The sequence below is a fragment of the Aulonocara stuartgranti genome (genome assembly GCF_965226115.1).
Source record: "Aulonocara stuartgranti genome assembly, chromosome: 7".
NCBI classification, from domain to species: domain Eukaryota; kingdom Metazoa; phylum Chordata; class Actinopteri; order Cichliformes; family Cichlidae; genus Aulonocara; species Aulonocara stuartgranti.
In genome coordinates, this window is record NC_138945.1 from 61876729 (window position 1) to 61893126 (window position 16398).

Sequence of the window (16398 nt, forward strand, 5' to 3'; positions counted from 1 at the left end):
CCGCTGTAGCTTCACCGACCTCCCGTCAAAATGGCTGATTGGTTATCCCAATAACCATATAATAATAAAATAATAATAAAAAATAATAATTAAAAGCATTTATTTATCCTGACAAATCCTGGGACAGTTAATTAGTTAAAATTCCAAGTTTAAGGGAGGGGGTTCGGAAAAGAAATCTTAATAGAAAATGAGCATAAAGAAAAGCTTATTAATAAAGTGTCTGATAGAGCCCCCAAAAGAGATCAAAAGTCTCAAAGCAGCCGTGCATGCCTGTCAGAGTGACACAGAAAAACAAAAGGAACAAGTTTTTGAGACAATACTCGAGGATCCTAACAATATCAAAATCTCAAACTTTTCTCAAAGTTGGTTTTAAAGTATGTTTAGTTACCTAATTTAATGAGATAATGAGATTTAGCCATTACCCCGATAGTTCCTCTTATTAATAATACTTCATATTTATTATTACAATAATTATTATTATTGCATTCAAAGTGCTTTAAACAACATGCCACATTTACCCATTCACACAAGCACTTTCTTCTATGCTTTAAGTGCTTTCTATCTTTCTATCTAGGCATTCACACTCATATGGGTGCATCAGAGATAAATGTGGGGTTAGTATCTTGCACAAGGATACCTGGCATGCAGACTGGGATAGCCAGGGACCAACCTTCTGATTAGTGAGTGACCTGCTCTACCTCCTGCGCTACATCCACCACATCCTTTCCTTTGTCTTTACATTAGTTCAGAAAACAATTAACAAATAAAATAAAATATAACATACTTGGATCAATTGATCAATACTCTTGTTATTTATTGGACCCATTCTGGCTGTAAACATAGACCTAAGACTTTATTAGGTCTATGTATAATATGTATAATAGAAATGCATATACTATTATATATTGTACATATATTTATTAGTTTTAGATGTAGCCATTCTTGTATTTTGCTTGTTTACATTATTGTATTTGCACAACTCTGTTGCTTGTGAAGCTCGCACACAAGAATTTCACTCACATGTGCTGTACCAATGTACCTGCACATGTGATGTGACAATAAAAGTGATTTGATTTGATTTGATTATTACTCCCACATCAGGGAAATTCACTTGTTACATCAGCACATGGGACAGGAAAAGAAAGTGAATTAGAGATAAACATTGGGAAAAAAGGGGAAAAATAGTGTATAAATCGTCCAAAATACTATACTGTGTACAAATGATTACATAGATTTTTTTTTTTTATGTGTCCATAAATTGCAGTGGGAGCGATGATGCATAAACCAGTGGTTTTACAGAAAGGCAAGCAGAGACAGTTTCCGCACCCCCAATTAAATATACAAAAAAACCATTTTCCTCCACAATTTACATTAATATAGATTGGAGCAGATTATGAAATACCAGAGAATTTTGCTTCAATCGTTATCAGAAACAGCCAGCTATTATGTCAGTTATATGTCTGTAACTTAGGTTCCCTGAAGAAAAGAAACAAGGTACAACACGTATAGCATGGTATATTACACCCTATGTGTCTTGGCTGAAGACCCTTGGTGCTATATGCCAGTGAGTAAGCTTCTATAATCCAGTGAGACAGCAGGTGTTTGGACAAAGGTCTACCTCTGGTTGGATTAGCAAAGCAATCAAAGAACTGTTCACACGATGCCTGGGGCTGCATTGTGGTCGATTTTGGAGAAGAACAGGAGGTAAACAGTCACTGCTCATTTTGGTATCAATCCGATACCAAATAAATACAGGGGGGCTAGGGGCTTGGGAGAGCCAATTCAGCCACCTGCGACCTCCACACCAGCTTCTGAGACCAAGCCAGTGGGTCCCGTTTCCCCTGAAGGACATCCATTCTCTGAGCCTGCTGTGAGACCTCTGCAGCCCCAGCTAGTCACATCTCAGCCACAGGTCTGCGCACCATCAGGACCTGCTTAGCACGAGCTGGAGGTTGTCGCTCCTGCATGTCCTGCGCAGCCACTGCATAGATACAGTTGGGTGTCATCTACTTAGCAGTGAAAATGTATGCTATACCTTCTAATGATACTGTCTAAGGGAAGCAAGCAGAATTGGTCCTAGCACAGAACCCTATGGAACTGCATAATGAGACTTAATGTTTGAGGAGGACTCTCCATTTACATAAACATGTCTGGCGTGTAAGTCTACAACTCTGCTTCCAGGTAGTCTGGATATCTGGGGGTGCTCGCCCGCTGCTGTTGCGGCAACGTGGACATGCTGGAGGACATTAGTCCAGTTCCTGGGCCTTTATCTCTGGTCATGATTTTAAGAAATGACTGCTGCGTCATCTAAAGTGGGATGGATGCTGTGTCTCTTAACAAGACCAGGTTTCCTCCAGAAAGTTTCCCAATTATCTATAAAGCCCACATCATTTTATTGGACACCACTCAGACAGCAATTTAAGGAGAATATGGGCCTAAACATGTCACCCCTGGTCAGTTTTGGGGAGGGGACCAGAGAAAACTACAGAGTATGACATTGTTTTTGGCAAAGTTACACACCGATTCAATTAATTTTAGTGACCTCTGGGTATCATTGCTGCCAATGTGAATTATTATTTTACAGAAATTATGTTTATCCTTAGCCAGCAGTTTTACATTTCCCTCTGTGTCACCTGCACTGGCCTCTGAAGACATTTCAATATGGTTGCTGGTGTCTCTAGCTTCACATTTGTCAAAACATTTAAAATCCATAAAAACAAGATTGAGGTAGAAGCTTGCTTATTATTCTTTGAAATGATGATGACATGGCAAAAGATTTCCAAGCATATTGACAGGTGATCCAGGTGTGGAGGAGTCATCAGTAAATGAGATGTCACTTCTAGGCTCAGGTGTTTCTCTCACTTAACTGTAAACCATCCTGAACCACATCCTGTCCATTGGCTTTATGTTGGTTCATGGCAAAAAACAATCCACAACTGAAATAAAATTTGAGATTAAAGACTTGGATTAGATAGTGGTGAAGTAATACAATTATGACACTCCATTGTCAATCTTCTTGTTCTTCTTGTTACTTATTGGCACTGTGCTGGCTGTAGACATAAACTTTATTACTCCCTCAGTGGGAATTCACTTGTTGGAGCAGCACAAGGGACAGGGAGAAAAGTCAATTAGAGATATATTGGAAATTAAAAAACAAAAAAACAAAAAAAATAGTTTACTGCCAAAACACTGTACTTGGTCATTCAGTGATGACCCTCCTGTTCTCCACATTGTTACCCTGAGATACAAATCCAACAATGGCTGTATCATCGAACTTTAGGTGGACTTATACATACATGGTCCAGTGTAAAGAGTGTAAAGAGGAAGGAAGAGAGCACCATCACCTGAGGACCCCCCGTGCTACATACCACCACTTCAGACACACAATTCGGAAGCCTCACATACTGTGGTCTCTTGATGATGTAGTCAATTGCTCATGCAGTAACATCAACATCAACTCCTGCTCCTTCCAGCTTGTCCCTCAGCAGTGCCAGCTGAATTTTGCTGAAGAAATTGAAAAAGTCAAAAAATACCACCTTTACAGTGCTTCCAGGATTCTGGAATCCGTACAGGAGGTAAATGAATGCATCATCCTTCCTAATTTCAGGACAGTAAGTGAACTGCAGGAGGTCCAGCTGCATGCCTGCAAGAGGTCAGATGTGACAAATGGAATTTAATCATCAGCCACTGACTAGTAGTTTGTTTCTGACAAGTAATGGACTTGTCAGATTTACAACTTTGGACTAAAATCAGTTGCAAGCTTCCGGGAATCTGCGATGTTTTTCAGTGTTGCAGGGGCAGGACTAAAAAGTTTTTTTCCCTTTTATGTGAACATAAGCATATTGGGATGTAAATTCAGCAATCCCTGAAGAAAATTACGTATAACATTGATCTCACATTCAACTCATCGGTGTAAACATATACGTTACTTTTGTCTCACGTCAGTTCCCCATTCTGGCCACTAGGTGACAGGAATTACTTGTTTAGAAATGAAGAGAAGCCTTCATATTCAGAAATTTCTTTCTTACATCCAAGATGAATCTACAGTATCCAGTTTAATCTGAGAGTTTAGATATTTTTACAGATATTATGTTTGGAATATTCTGTTGTAGTCACCCCATCTATTATGCATATCTTATTTCTTTATTATTATTATTTCTTTAGATTGAGTTGTAACAAAAAAAATGTAGTGAGACTAATAAAGATTATTATATCATCAATCAACCTAAAATTGCATCATAAAATGTTAATAAAAACATAAGAAATCTGAAACTAGGAGCTGCGACATTTCTAGTAAAAGGAACATTATTTGTTGAAAGAATTTCACTGGGGGCTGAGCTCTTACTCTGTGTATGCAGTAAATAAATGGCACGAGTGCCAGAATTACCCTGTTCAGTCACTTTTCAAGAGTTATGACAGACTCTCTGGGTTCAGGCCAACACCCACCAGTCTGCTGTTTAAATTTTAAAATCTCAATGTATTTGTTTTTAAAATGCTGCATATTTAATGACGGGCAAAGAAGAAAATTCACTCTCACACAGTAAGTATTTCACAGAAATGCCCATTAGTGTCCAATGGGTTAGAAATATGGTACTGTTGCTGGCACCAGCCTTGTTGCAGCAGTTCTTATTTCCTTTCCTTTCCTACTAAATTTAGGCACAAAACCGGCAGAGAACAGGTTATAAAACCTGATCCTCGATGGCTCTGTCTTAGGTTTCAGCTGCTCCCACTTTACACCACACACGTCCAGTTACTCCTGTCTCTCCTCAGTGTAACATGTCAAGCTCATTCATATTTAATAGTTTGTCCACTGGCCTACTATCAGATGAACCCAAGTAGCTTCAAGGGGTGGCACAGGGAGGTGATGTTGAAGATGATGATGTGTAAAAGCGAGGGGCTGGGTTTTGAAAACCAGCTGCACCTGCCCCTCCTCATCAGGAATGGATAGGTTATGAGATGGAGAGGAGATCTAAGCAGCTCATTCAGTTCAGCTGCAGACAAAAAAGAGACCACAATGCCTAGAAACTAAAAACTGGATTCTACCCTTTCATTTGCTTCCTGCCTCTCTGGTCAGTCCTGGATGGATCTCTCAGAGATGAAACAAGTTCCAGATGCTCTGACCAAACGGTGCTTTGGTAACTGATGAATACTTTAGTATCCCATACCAAAACTCCTTCTTACCTCTGAGGGACTCCTGGTACCACTGAAAGGTGGAGCCAATCCTCAGTGCCACAAACTCAAGGAATGAGGAACAGCTTTTAGTGGATTTTTGTGTCCCTGCTCAGAACAAAGGGTACCTCTTGAGGTATCAAGACTCTATTTTGGGATAAAAGGTGAGGAGAAAACCCCCCGGAGAACAACAATGCCTTTTGGTTTAGCAGGGTTGAAGGAGCAGGTGTTTAAACCAGGGAAGGAAGAGGTGAAAAACACAGTGGGAGACTCTCTGGGAAAACTGCAAAGGTGAGTGGAGTTTGAATGGCGAGTGGTGGGAAGAAGGCATGAAGTGTCTGTGCATGCTTTATAAGCTGCAATCTGCACTGCATGCATAAAGAAACTGTGGAGACTTTGTGAAAATGCTCAAATAAGAAGAATAAAGCATCTGCAGTAAAAGGGATGCAACACTGTGAGCGAGCACATTAAGCCCGGCGTGTTCTCCCCAGATTCTGACGATAAATAAATATTTTATTCTTTTGCTTCCCAAGCAATGTTGATGATGTAATCACAGATTTTATTTTAAGATATTAATGCATATTTCATATCTGATACATATTTCACAGAGGACTCTGTGTGTCTGTGTATGATGAAGGAATCTTCATGAATAAGGAAGATTAAAGGCATTTTAGGAAAATTTAAATACATTTCCTTTAAAGTCTTTTTTTTCTTGTGTCAAAGTGACAGATATTATGAACTTGTGGAAAAGGGACATTCTTCACTTTTTAAAAAAAAGATTCTAAATTTCTAGACAATACACACAACAATACACAGAATTATCTAAGTCTGTGACAATGAGATAAACATCTGAATTAGTTTCAGTAATGTCTTAATTTAAAAAAAACAAAACAAGCAAAAAACCACAAAAGATATACATGACAGGCTCCACACAATTTTAAAAAGTGGAAGTCCATATATGGCAGTAATGTTTGGTGAATAATATAGAACATATTAATCCATATTATAAAACAGATAATAAGAATTAGTTTTAGTTGGTCATATAATTGAGCTCTACCCAAAACCACCTGCAACACCAAAATTCAGTTGTGAAATAAATGCATGGTTACAATAACGTGCTCATATAATATTTATAAGTAGAATGAGTCAGGGGGACATTTTTTGAGTACTTTCATGTTTTCCTGACAATGACTTCCTTTTGCTTTTGCAACATTTTCATTTCAGGACTTCAAATGCAATTTTGCAGTGTCGCAAACAACACATCTAATTCATTATATTTCAATATGGCAAAACTTAGAACACTTTAAAAAATGTTATTCCTTGAGATATTCCTCAGTGACTGTACACACCAGCTGTCATCACTGTAGCTCCTCAATCACAAACACAGACAGCAGTGAGGATAGATAGATTGTATCTATTTAAATTTATTAATAAATAATAGTCATTTATTATCAATGATCTCAACGGACTTCTCTAAATCTCTAAATACCCAAATGGCATATTCCTTATATTCAGTTACTCAGCAGTCTCTATTAGTGCATGTTGTAGTTCTGTTAGGTCTAAATTAATATTGTCATTGTTATTTGTGATAAATTTATATAATCCTTTAAGATTTTTTTTAATGTATCTTAGAGCATTGCGCGAGTGGTGAAATAGGCCTATAGTTTGTGAGTACATGTAGATCTCCAGCCTCATACATTCGTACAGTCTTGGTTGTTTCTCGCTGGAGGAGAACTGCACTAAATAATAAATCTTCTGCAGGCAGATGAGAGGAGGGGGCACTGAAACGGTGGATCCTGGGTGGCGGAACAAGCAGAGGGGATGCATTTGAAAAAAGCAGTTTGCTGGCTTTCTTCTCCTTTTTCCTCTGCAGGATGTGGCTTTGTTACTGATCTACTTTTGTCATCACACGAGTTACCAAGAAAGTCCACACACAAAGCTGCATTCTGTGTAATCTCGTCTCAAACAAATTAAACTTTAAAAGATTCCCATCGTGTCGAGTCCACGAGACACTAAAATTATAAGAAGACTGTGGAGATAAAGAAATATATTTTTGAAGATGATATTTTGAACACACAACTTCTGACTGATTTTTGCTCTGCAGGAAAATAGATGGCAGTAATGTGGAAGAAGAGGGGAATATTGAGCTGACAGAGGATGGGAGACCGGTGGCATCAACGCCACGCCCCGCGCCGCTGCTGGACTGCAGCTGTGGCGGCCTGCCTAAGCGTTATATCATCGCCATCCTCAGCGGCCTGGGCTTCTGCATCTCCTTCGGCATTCGATGCAATCTTGGTGTGGCCATCGTGGAGATGGTTAACAACAACACCGTCTATATAAATGGGACCCCGGTGCTTCAGGTAGAAGATCTCCGTATCTCTCCATTCCACCCCTGACAACATTGACAAAACTGCTGTTTACCAGTTTGATTCACGCCTTTATGGGCTTGTCTGTGATATTGCCAGTGTCTTGAGACACTGTTAGATCTTGCTTCAGAACTGAAGCAATAATAATTGAAAAAAATTCAAAGCACCAAACTGAAACATATCTGAAAATTGATCAAGACCGCAGAAAAACCCTTTATCTCTTGAATGGAGTACGGGTGCATTATTGTTTATGAGTTCACCACTGAATTTTAAGAAAATGATAGTGATGTGTCTTTCATAAAAAGATTAATTTATAAAACCTCCCTGTTGCATTTTCCCCTCTTTGCAGAAAGCTCAGTTTAACTGGGACCCAGAGACGGTGGGGCTGATCCACGGATCCTTCTTCTGGGGCTACATCGTCACTCAAATCCCCGGTGGTTTCATCTCCAACAAGCTGTCCGCCAACAGGTCGAATACACTTCATGACTAGTCTCTAGTTTCACAGTAACATTGCAGTCCCTGCTTCACATCATTACTCGATTTGACACTTTTGGTCATTTTAGAGAACAAGCAGTTTCATTATACTACTTTGGAGCACTTGTGAATTAAAGAGTACCAAAAATAACTTTGGGTTGTTGACCACAGTGCATTATGGGGAAAAACTATGCTGTTTATAATGAAGATGAACTTGCTGCAGCCCTAATTGTTAAAGGTATTTATTATACCTTTATTGTGTATAGAAGAAATCCTTTTGAATGAAAAACTACTTAGACTGCTCTAAATGCTCCTTTTTAGGTTGTTTTTCTATTGTTTGGCACTCTATGATGTCAGGGACAGAGGATGTGCCTAATACAGTCCTCTCAGGTGCACTGCTGTTTATGAAGGACAGCCAATCAGAAGAAATGTGGCTTTAAGTGACGAGTAAGCGAAATAAAACAGCTTATTTAATAGACTGGATGCACTTAGGAACTGCCCCAGGCCGATAAAGTAAATACGTATTATTGTAAACAATCACAAATCATACAAAATTATGCTAGAAGAGTCCAAGAATAAAAATATAGAATTCCAAGTGAGCATAACAGGTCCCCTTTAAGACAGGATCACAAAGAAAAAATCCCAAAAATCCAGTATTTTTATTCAGGATCCTCCTCAGTCCGTGTGGATAAAGGGTTAACGCTGTACGGTGTGGTGAGCGGTGTTGATGGAGCAGATAGCAGTCCTGTAATAAAAGCTTCACAGGAAAAGAGGACACGCCACTGACAGAGTTAATAATGAAAGATCCTGCCTCTGATTTCTTTCTGAAACACCAGCCGCTGGAATATTACAAGTGTCACTTACACACTGTTTTGGAAACAGAGAAGGTGGGGCGAAGGAGAAAAGAGAGGGGGAGCTATAAGCGGCACTGTGGCGATAAAGCAGAAACTTGTGGATTGAATGGGATGTCTTTATCTGAGGCAGTGAAAGACAGAGGTGCGAGATATGTCTCATTATAAAGCCGACTGAGATGCTTTGACCGCCAGTTAGTGTGGAGACATACTGCCTGCCAATATCAGGCATCTGCAGCAGCTTTGCAAACACTGGGTTGCAAGTCTTTGTTTTGTTTTTATGCTTCACAGATCTTGTGGACCTTAATTGGATCCACGGTTTTCTCTTATATATTAAAAACAGACTGTATGAAAATACAGGGTTAAAGTTTGGAAACTTGTCTGTGAAATGTATTTCTCATTTTAAACTGATTTTCCAAGCAACCTGGCTCATTCTGTGCTTCACATCTTTATTTTAAACTTATCCAAAGCTTTGCTGGTTGTATCGAAAAAGTACAATTCCTGGAAAGTGTGTTTGATTATTATGAAGATTAAGTTATCCAGACTTACTCCTTTTCACCAATGGTACAAAATGATGACATTCCAGTTTTTCTGCAGGGTGTTCGGAGCTGCCATTTTCCTGACATCACTGCTCAATATGTTCATCCCATCTGCAGCCAGAACGCACTACGGCTGCGTCATGTTTGTTCGCATCCTTCAGGGCTTAGTGGAGGTAAGAAGAGGGGGGGACCAAATGTGAGGGAAAACAATGAGTAGTTTGACATTTGTAAAAATCTGAATATTTGTTTTGTCGCAGCTTGCCTGTTTTGGTATGGGGAAAACAAAATGTACCAGATGCTTATGTGAGGTGCAGACTCTTTGCATTTTTATTCATCAGCATTGAGGCTGAACTATCTCGCGTTGCTGGCACTAGAAGTAGGCATGTTTAAATTGGGGGGGGTGCAACCATAAGCAACCACTAGCAAAATAGGGGAGCATTGGTCTAGCCATAGGCTCTAATGGGTATATCACATAGATATACGGTGCTCAGTAAAATTACATTAAATGCTGTAATTTAACATCTGGACTTTTTGGCTATGTTAGCAAAATGCACTCCAAATGACTCAGTTAGAAATGCTCCAACTGGCACCAACACAAAAATAGAATTGAGAGGTCCAGTTAAACGACTAAATGACAACTGTGAGCTTTTCATATGTGAGTGTGTGGGTAGAGTTTTCTACCTTGGGTTTATTTTCAACTGTGGAGCTTTCTGTTGTATACAGAAGAAGATTTGAGCCAATGGGGTAAAAAAAGAAAATAACTTATGACCTTTTTTTTTGCAAAAAACGTCAGAAATCTGACTTTTATCACAGTTATCGGACAAAAGTAAAAATTCTGAGAAAAAATAACCCCAAAGTATTACTTCAACGACCCTAATACTCTTGGTTTTTGCACTAACCCAAGTTAAAATCTATCATCTGTCATCTTTAGAGGAATTACACTAAGCATTTAACCAGTTTCTGGCTTTTTATTTACCGTACATATTTAAAGAAGATTATCAATGAAATGATCAAACTCACTGCAAGAAAACAGAGAATGTTACCCAAAATGTCAAACTATTGCTCTGAAGCATTTCCACCTTATCAGTCTTTGATCTTTCCCAACTCCCACACCATGTCCCTGCTAGGGTGTTACCTACCCAGCATGTCATGGGATGTGGTCCAAATGGGCGCCTCCTCTTGAACGAAGTCGACTGGCAACAACTTCATTCTGTGGTGGGTGATGCCTGTGATTCTTCTTGTGAAAATTGTCTGCGGATTCTATTTGTGCTACACGTGTCACACAATCGGCCAGCAAATGGACGTGAGAGAGCTCATTTTTTTGTTTCGCAGATCCGGTCCCCTTGTTGTGTCTGCTGAAATTAAATCACCATGTTGCACTTTAAATTGGTACCATGACAACCCATGCATCAAAACACTCTTGACATTGTCTGCAAATGAGCACAGCTCATCTGCGTAATCTGAAGGAGCTTCTCCCTCTATTCACCTAAATGAAGTGTCACCTTGCTCACTGTCCAAAAGCACTCTCACGCTCCTGGCTCTATTCAAAACAACAGCGTTCATGAATCTGTCAGATAATAGAAAATGCACTGAAACACCCTCTCTGTAATGGCAGTGTTAATGACTGATTTTGACAGCATTTATTCAATGAAACTAATGTGTTTCTTTGATGTTTTTGTTGACACATCTTCACTGTGCAGGGTAGTTTTGTTGTGTTAGAGTCATTGCAGCAACATAACGATTTAGGTTAGGCCTTGTTTAAGATTGCGTAAGGGAAAAAATGTGCAAGAAGCAACATCAAACATCATATTTGAATATCACAGCTGGAATGATAATACACTGGCAATGACATCTGACATCCATTGTTCCCAGGATCCTATGCAGGAGCAGTGATTGCCATGCCTTTAGCCGGAGTGCTCGTTCAGTACGTCGGCTGGTCTTCGGTCTTCTATGTTTATGGTAAGGCTGATGTTTGATCAATGTAAGAGTAAGTAAAAAATAAGAAATGCTTCAGAAATGCTTGAAGAAAAAGAAAGTACCTCCTCTGTCAGTTCTAAGGTTTAAGGTTTTTACACATAAAAACCCCATCATGTAGCACTACAGAAACGGTGTGTGAAAAACAAAAAACTAATCAGTGGGTAAGTAGCTGCCAGCGCTCGATTAACTGATGCTTTGGCACTGTGCTGGTCTGGAGCATTCAGGTGTGTGTTTTCACACAACGCCAAGGAGGAAAGCAATCAGCAGTGATCTGAAAGAACTGCTCACCCTTTCTAAAAGTTGTAAAAATCAGACTTTGGAGCTGCCAGATTGTTACTTTATATCGAACAGAATCTAAAATCTAAAAATCTATTAATTAATGTTAATGTATGAACATGATTCACTGCAAACTCAAATGAAAATGAGAAAGTCTTCATTATTAAATGGTTACCAATATTCATAGGTAGATTATTAGAGCAGATGAAAGGTGTGACAATAGTAATATGCTGTTAGTTAGACATTATTAGGTCTATATGAATTAAATGAATGGCTGGATAGACTGTAAATGAAATGTTGAAAGCACAACTTAATGTCACGAAAAGTGGCTTTAAACATCCTCGACTGTCACGCTGTTCTCTGGCGTTTTTATGCATTGCACAATAAGCCTTATCTGCTCTGCTTTTGAGTTTGATTGGAATGATTAGCACTCACATTAAATTCACACTTTGGCAAACGTGTTTTAATAAAAGAGCTACTCTGGTTCTGATGTGATACCATCTCATGATTTATTGATGTAAATTAACATTTTCCTGTCTGGGCTGTATGTCTCACACTTGTTTCATTTTTTAATAATGAGAAATTCTTGTGGTCCAAATGAGGTCTGGACTTGGAGTAATTAATCTGTCCTGCCCTCAAGCTACTCTTTCATACTTTACAAAGTCTTTGACTGCCAAGATAAGCTTCTCTAAGGGTACATGCGTACGAATGCGTGAATTCACCTGTTGCCACTGTTGTTTTGTGAAAAGGTGTTTTTGGGATATTATGGTACACGCTGTGGCTCCTGCTAGCTTATGGAAGTCCTGCTGACCATCCTACAATCACAGACGAAGAGAGGACGTACATAGAGTCCACCATCGGTGAAACAATGCACAAACTGAGTGTAACCGAGGTGTGTCTACTGCATCTATACTGACACACACATCCACACACAACAGAATGGCTGAACCCTATTAATTAAAGCTGAAACTCTGAATTTTGATCACATCTTGTTTGATTTAAAATCCAACGTGGTGGTGCACAGAGGAGAAACTACAAAAGCTGTATCAGTGTCCAAAAATTTAGTGAGCTGACCGTCTATATGCAGTACACACTGACTCCTTATCTCCGGTTATAGAAATTCAAAACTCCGTGGCGTCGCTTTTTCACCTCCATGCCTGTCTATGCGATCATTGTGGCCAACTTCTGCCGGAGCTGGACCTTCTACCTGCTTCTCATCAGCCAGCCAGCGTATTTTGAGGAAGTATTTGGATTCCCCATCAGCAAGGTTGGCCTTACAATAACAACCACAGTTACAGAAAATGTCCACAAAGATCCATTCAATATTTCTTAGGTTCAAAATATTCTAACCTTAATTACGTACAGGTGGGGATCCTGTCTGCTGTCCCCCACATGGTGATGACAATTGTTGTTCCTATTGGAGGACAGCTGGCTGACTTCTTACGCAGCAACAAAATCATGTCTACCACTAACGTGAGGAAACTCATGAACTGTGGAGGTACATCAGTGTAAACACATCGTTTTTCTGTTAATCCCAACGATCAGATTTTGGCATTTTGTACTAAACACAAAAATAACATAGAAGAAAGTCATTTTCTGTAATGATTTACTGTTTGGTCATTCCTACATTTTTGAACCTTGTAAAGCCTGAAATATTTTTTTGAAAATGCCAGAAAATTCACTTTAAAGAAAAAGAAAAAGAAAAAAAGTGAATTTAAACAAATATTTAAACATATTTGTTTAAAAATAAATTTTCATACATGACTTTTAATTTGCACCATATTTGCTGGCATTTAAAAACAAAACAAAACATTGCTTAAAAATGTATTATTGTTTAGGTTTTTTTCAGGGGCAAAAAAGCCAACACGTATAAAACACGTATGGTGGTCTTGTTAAGCACTGTGAATAATATTAATATAAAATAATTATATTACAAATAAAACATTGTGCACGCTAGATCCAGGACTGATCCAACTTTTAAAATTGTTAGCCTATAACACTGCAACAATGTGAGTAAATTACTGGAAAAAAAATAGTATGAAAAATCATTTAATTACTAGTTCCTTTCATTTTGATTTAGGAAAGCAACTAACATACCCTTTAGACCACCGTATGCCGAACATGTTTCTATGTTTTCCAGTATATCTACTTGAATGGTGTCACTGGCATTCCCTCTAGCATTCCCATTTTTTCCATTAGGTCAGTAGGTTGGGAAGCTGGGGATACATTTCTTACAAAGACCTGGTGTTGTCTAGTACATAATGTGATTAATTAATAAAGAACTTTTTCTCACAGGGTTCGGTATGGAGGCTACGCTACTGTTGGTGGTCGGGTTTTCTCACACTCGAGGTGTCGCCATCTCCTTCCTTGTGTTGGCTGTAGGCTTTAGTGGATTTGCCATCTCAGGTATTTGACGTTTAGTGTTTTGCTTTTAATTTAAGACTTTGAGCTTGACTGCATAAATGATAAAGGTGCACAAAGGTGTGCAGGATGTTGCAGATCTTTATTTGTCTTGTGTTTTATATTGCTTTTTCTAGATTCTGAAAGACCTTTCAAAAAGTTATTACATCTTTACCAGCCACAGCAGGAAAGCTGGTATTGTTTTTACCTTGTGATCATATCTGTTAACAGATATGGTCAATTTCATAGCAGTAAAACAAAACAAGCATGCACGATAAACCTTAGAGATTTATGGCTGGGGTCAAAATAAAGCTCTAAAGATTTGTGTTTTTTGACCAATAATGTGAGTCTGAAGGAGGTTTAGGCACACAAAGTATTCAAATGCCGTAAAAATGAAAATTTGTGTTATAAGTATGTTTACACTGTGTGCACTGTCTTGTCAGGTTTCAATGTCAATCATCTGGATATTGCTCCTCGCTACGCCAGCATCCTGATGGGTATTTCCAATGGGGTGGGAACGCTGTCTGGAATGGTGTGCCCGCTAATTGTTGGCGCTATGACTAAACACAAGGTATTTTTCCCTCCTTTAACAATATAGTTTTTGTTTTTCTTTGTCCCCTATTCTAAAATATATACACAGAACATTACAAGACGCACTGACATGTTTCTTCCCATTTCGTATATAAATGATATGAGGAATGAGTGTTTTGTGGCTCATTGAATTGCTGTATGTAATCTTGCACCTATCAAAGGATGTTAAAAATTTATGGCAATGTTAAATTTATTATACACATTGCAACTGTAGGACTTTCAGTGCCATGAGTAAGGGAGCTGATTTACAGCATTACCTCAGTGGTACATCAGTGAAATATCAGTAATTCTTCCTCTGACAGAAAATTCATTGACTCTCTTCATCTCCCTACAGACTCGTCTGGAGTGGCAGAATGTCTTTATTATTGCAGCCATGGTGCATTACTCAGGGGTCATCTTTTACGCTATCTTCGCTTCAGGAGAGGAGCAGGAATGGGCCAACCCTGAGAGCACAAGTGAGGATAAATGTGGCATTATTGATGAGGACGAGCTGGCTGAGGAGTCAGAGCTCACTTGCGAGAACATGGTGGCTCCCAAAAAGACTTACGGAACAACAGACAATTCGTCCGGTCGAAAACAGGGCTGGAAAAAGAAGAGAGGAGTTACCATGCAAGAGGAGGAGGAGCATTATGAGAACGGGGACTACCAGGAGCGGTACCAGTGAGACGGCACGAGGGACAAAGGACTTAAATTTTACAAAACTGATCTGTGTCAGAAGCAGCAGCATCATATGTACCTCAAGACACCATCCTCTTTTTTTTCATCCTTGGTCAGCACATCCATTCAACTGTGATATATGAAGATTCATTTAAAAAGAAATTTGCAAACTGCTAAACTAAAACTTTTTAGATTTTTAAATCTCAAACCAGCTGACACAAAATGAACCATCAATAAATATCTGCTGATAAAGTGACTCTGTCATGACATGTATTATAAAGTAATAAGCTTAGTAAACCATAGAAACCACAGATCAAAACCAATGGCTCAACTAGTGCTGTGTTAAAGGAACATTAAATACACATATCAGCTTCTATCCCTCCTGCACCCTGTCCCGATCCTTTCCTTGCAAATCCATCTGTGCAAACCATGACTCAGCTTATGTAGTTTACTTTGATATGTGAAGGGTTTTGTGTCAGCTATGCAATGCGAAAAGAGGTGCACTGCCAGAATGTATCGATGGGTTTGACAGAAGATCATAGTTAATGTACCGAGTCTCACTGTTTTTGTTGCTTGTATGTATTTGCTGTTGCTGAATGACTGCACCGTGTCACCGCTTTACTCGCTCTCTTTGTCTGAAACAGTCTTAGTTCACCATCTGTTTGTGATGCACTAATATATCAGCTTCATTATTTATGAAGCTCTGAGCTCATAATGGGACAAAATAGGTGGTGAGTTCAGTTTCGTGACTTTGTTCTTCTGATGTTTTGGCATTTTGCAGTTTCTCAGTGTTTGATAAATGGAGACCCAAGTTTGTTTCTAACAATGTGCAGTAAGAATTCACTTTAATCCTAAAACTATATGGAAAATTTGCACTTGCTGTTCATCATTATTACTCCTAAAAGAGAACGAAAAACCCTGTTTTGTATAGTAAATGATTATCTTATTGTTTGAGAGAATACACGTCATTCACACACAAACAGACCTGACATGCAATAAACTACATTTCTATTCAGTGTTGAGATTACTGTATATGCAAAAATAGCATGAATTTCTTTAACATTTCATGATACTTGCATGCATTCATGCTAAACATAA

General features: G+C 38.8%; 1 protein-coding gene across 1 annotated transcript; it reads left to right on the top strand.

Moving 5' to 3' along the window:
- The first annotated feature begins 4968 nt into the window (after window positions 1-4968).
- slc17a8 (solute carrier family 17 member 8) lies at window positions 4969-16315 on the top strand. Its single transcript, XM_082541916.1, has 12 exons — window positions 4969-5460; window positions 7274-7529; window positions 7885-8003; window positions 9458-9572; window positions 10527-10614; window positions 11272-11358; window positions 12402-12544; window positions 12770-12919; window positions 13018-13150; window positions 13948-14058; window positions 14496-14623; window positions 14978-16315. The coding sequence occupies exons 1-12, from the start codon at window positions 5363-5365 to the stop codon at window positions 15305-15307; spliced, it is 1758 nt and encodes a 585-aa protein (XP_082398042.1). The 5' UTR covers window positions 4969-5362; the 3' UTR covers window positions 15308-16315.
- Window positions 16316-16398: the final 83 nt, after the last annotated feature.

What these genes read in the sequence shown, in the direction of transcription:
- slc17a8 (XM_082541916.1), top strand. Translation starts at nt 5,363, where the DNA reads ATGCCTTTTGGTTTAGCAGGGTTGAAGGAGCAGGTGTTTAAACCAGGG. An exon ending in ATGGGACCCCGGTGCTTCAG is followed by an intron (nt 7,530 to 7,884) that starts GTAGAAGATCTC and finishes CCCTCTTTGCAG; the next exon opens with AAAGCTCAGTTTAACTGGGA. An exon ending in TTCGGTCTTCTATGTTTATG is followed by an intron (nt 11,359 to 12,401) that starts GTAAGGCTGATG and finishes TTTTGTGAAAAG; the next exon opens with GTGTTTTTGGGATATTATGG.